This window comes from Olea europaea, chromosome 14 (genome assembly GCF_002742605.1).
Source record: "Olea europaea var. sylvestris chromosome 14, O_europaea_v1, whole genome shotgun sequence".
NCBI classification, from domain to species: domain Eukaryota; kingdom Viridiplantae; phylum Streptophyta; class Magnoliopsida; order Lamiales; family Oleaceae; genus Olea; species Olea europaea.
In genome coordinates, this window is record NC_036250.1 from 33344 (window position 1) to 37111 (window position 3768).

Genomic DNA, 3768 nt, shown 5'->3' on the forward strand with positions numbered 1-3768 from the left:
TTTCCATAAGTACATTGTACATTTTGTTCAAACAAACAGACTCTAAGTATTGACTGCAATGAGTCAATAGAGAGACGATACTGAGTTCTTGAAATAACACCAATTTCCTTCCTCAGTGAAACAAAGAAGCCAAACCCCAAGAAAATGGAAAACCTATTTTCCATTTCTGTTTTTCCCTATTTTCTCATTCTTTCTACATTAATGGCAGCATCAGCCCAGAAACAAAGATATGCTAATATTTCCCTTGGTTCTTCTTTAAATATCGGTACAAATTCATCATGGTTGTCGCCTTCTAGACTTTATGCTTATGGATTTTACAAGATAACCAATGGCTATGTTGTTGGAATTTTTATTGCTGGGATTCCAGAAAAGACTCTAGTGTGGACGGCCAACAAGGATTATCCAGTTTTTCCCAGCAACGCCATTTTGTTATTAACCGACGATGAAAGGCTCATTTTGTAGCAGGAAGATAGAGATGACGTAAACATTGTAAATCCAGACCAGTCTATTGCTTCAGCTTCAATGCTTGGCAGTGGTAATTTCGTGTTGTACAATTCGTCTCAGAGTATCATGTGGCAGAGTTTTGATCACCCAACAAACACTCTTTTGCCCGGTCAACGTCTCCTGGCTGGAGAAGAGATCGTCTCCAGTGCTTCGGAAACGAATCCTGCGAGAGGGATTTTCCATCTCGTGATGCAAGCTGATGGGAACCTGGTGCAATACCCTATGGAAATTTTCGGACCCAATTATGCTTACTATGCATCAGGCACACGGGGAACAGGTAATAATGTATCACTGAATCGTGATAATAATGGCCATCTTTACTTGTTCAACGGAAGTGCCATTATAAGCAATCTAACGAGAGGACAACATCGAAAAAGAATTATCAACCTCACAAGAATTGATGTTGATGGTAATTTTCGACCATATTATTGCTCGTTGGATCCTCAAGGAAACTGGACTAAAGAATGGTCATCCTCGGAAGATAAATGCGCCCCTTTGGGTTTATGTGGGTTGAATGGTTATTGTATTCATTTGGATATAGTTGCGGAGTGTGAATGTCTTCCTCGATTCAATCATGTTAATTCAGGCAATTGGACCACAAGATGCGAGAGGAACTTTCTCACGGAAGGTTGTAAAGCCAATAATCATAATGTCAATTATGAAATCGGCTCACTAGATGACACGGTATGGGAAGATGCTAATTATGCTATTTTAGGAGGACTGACAAAAGAAGATTGTGTAAAAGCCTATTTAGAGGACTGCAACTGCGATGTAGCTTGTTTGCAAGATGGATACTGTAAAAAGCAAAGGCTTCCATTGATATTTGGAAAAATAGTGCGGAGTAATCCAATTGTTGCTCTTATCAAGGTGAACACAACAGCACAAACGACTCGAGGAGTTTCGAGTGATTTGGGCAAAGAAATCAAGAAAGTGATTCGTTTAGATGTCATAATTATAAGCATTTCACTTTTTGCTTTAGCGGCCTTGATCCTGGCAATTTCTGGGATTTATGTCAATAGAAATCATGTTGGGAGATATAAGAAGATCTCAGATGCCGAACTGATTGAGGGTGTTAATTTGAGAGCATTCACCTATCCAGGGCTTGTGGAAGCAACAAATGAGTTCAAAGAAGAGCTTGGTAGAGGAGCGTCTGGCATAGTTTACAAAGGGATCTTATCAGACAACAGAAGTATTGTGGCCGTGAAGAGGCTCGACAAGGAATTGGAAAAGGGAGAAAAGGAATTCGAGACTGAGATGAAGGTGATTGGAAAAACGTATCATCGTAATCTGGTCAGACTTCTTGGTTACTACCGTGAAGGAGCTAATTGGCTTCTAGTACATGAATACATGAAAAATGGATCACTTGCAGATATACTTTTCAATCAAGAAAATCGACTGTGTTGGGAAGAAAGAATTCGTATTGCTCGTGAAATTGCAAGAGGCATCCTCTATTTGCATGAGGAGTGCAAGACACAGATCATTCATTGTGATATAAATCCTCAAAACATACTCATGGATGAGCATAGGTGTGCAAAATTTTTTGACTTTGGACTGGCAAAGCTCTTAAAGAAAGATCAGACAAATACCTATACAGGGATTAGAGGAACTCTGGGTGACGTGGCCCCTGAGTGGAACAGGAAATTGTCTGTGACAATTAAAGCAGATGTTTACAGCTTTGGAATTGTGTTACTAGAGATCATATGTGGTAGAAAAAGTGTCGATTGGAGCCTCTCCGAGGATGAAGCTATTCTTGAAGAATGGGTTTAAAATGCTTTCGTGGGTGGGAAGGTATGTAACTTGGTGGGAGATGAGGAGGTTGACAAGAGAAAATTGGACAGAATGATTAAAATAGGTATTTGGTGCATTCAAGATGAACCATCTCTCCGTCCATCAATGAAAAAAGTTCTATTGATGTTGGAAGGGACTGTAGAAATCCCAGTACCTTCGAGTCCTAGTTCCTTCCTTAGTACAATATAGTTTTACTTTTTCACCTTTTGTGTTTTATTGCATAAATGCGGTTGCCTTTGTGAATATAGTTTGAGTTGGAGAATAAATTAAGCAGTCATGTTCCTGCTTGATTGAAAGCAGATGTTTAAATCAATCAGAAGATCACAAGATAAAGTGGCTGATTCTTGACTTTTCACTATTGTTTTCTATGATGTTAAATAAGACAGTAAATTAACTTATGCTTTGTCTGGTTTTAGAATTTTCTTTCTGGTTTTCTAAAGTTCTGTTTTGTGGCTCTTCGAAAATTGTGGAGAGCCACTTTCTCCCTTATTAAAAATTTCAGACGTACGTCTCTCTTATGTTATGTATGTACGTTTATATTATTTTTATTTAGACAGAAAAGGTTGTTTTAATTCAAAAAAAAAAATCTTTTTGTATTTAGTTATTAAATCTTACCCATATTTGAATTCTTATTAAATGGACAAACTAAAATTGATCTATATTTAATAAAAAGTTGGACTAATTAAAAGAATTTAAGAATTAAACATTTGATGCCAACTTTTTTGAATTTTTAATAGTATGAGAATCTTATTTTAAAGAACATAAAAAATAAAAAATTAGAGAAAACGTTTCTAAACCAAGCAAGGTAAAGCATTTAGTTTTTATTTGGTGGGGATTAAATTCAAATATTTAGTAGATTTTTATAGAAGGTGATGAAATGTATGGTTGAAAAGTTGTAGGTCCTATAAAATGTACGATTAAAATTAATTGTTGACTTTGACTTGGATTAAAATCTTAATTTTTAGTAGCACCAAACAAGGACTTAGTAATTTTTAACTAGCTATACTAAATTATTATTATTTTAAAGCATTTATTTATGTTGATTTGTTAATTCTTTAGCAATTGTATTTTTTTTTAAATCATATTCAAAAATTTAATAAATTGCCTATAACAGTTAAAGCAGATGTTTACATCTTTGGAATAGTGATACTAGAGATCATATGTGGTAGAAAAAGTGTCGATTGGAGTCTCTCTGAGGATGAAGCTATTCTTGAAGAACGGGTTTACGATGCTCTCGAGAGATGGGAGGTATGTAAACTGGTGGGAGATGGGGAGGTTGATGAGAGAAAGTTGGACACAATGATTAAAATAGGTATTTGGTGCATCGAAGATGAACCATCTCTCCGTCCATCGATGAAGAAGGTTCTATTGATGTTGGAAGAGACTGTAGATATCCTTCTTTCCTAAGTACAATGTAATTTTACTTTTTTGAATGATACAAGATTCTCAAGCATATTTTAGTCGATCGTAAATTAA

General features: G+C 36.0%; 1 protein-coding gene across 1 annotated transcript; it reads left to right on the plus strand.

Moving 5' to 3' along the window:
- The first annotated feature begins 201 nt into the window (after positions 1 to 201).
- On the plus strand, positions 202 to 2271 carry LOC111409678 (G-type lectin S-receptor-like serine/threonine-protein kinase LECRK3). Its single transcript, XM_023039694.1, has 2 exons — positions 202 to 405; positions 466 to 2271. Exons 1-2 carry the CDS (start codon positions 202 to 204, stop codon positions 2269 to 2271), a joined length of 2010 nt encoding a protein of 669 aa, XP_022895462.1.
- Positions 2272 to 3768: the final 1497 nt, after the last annotated feature.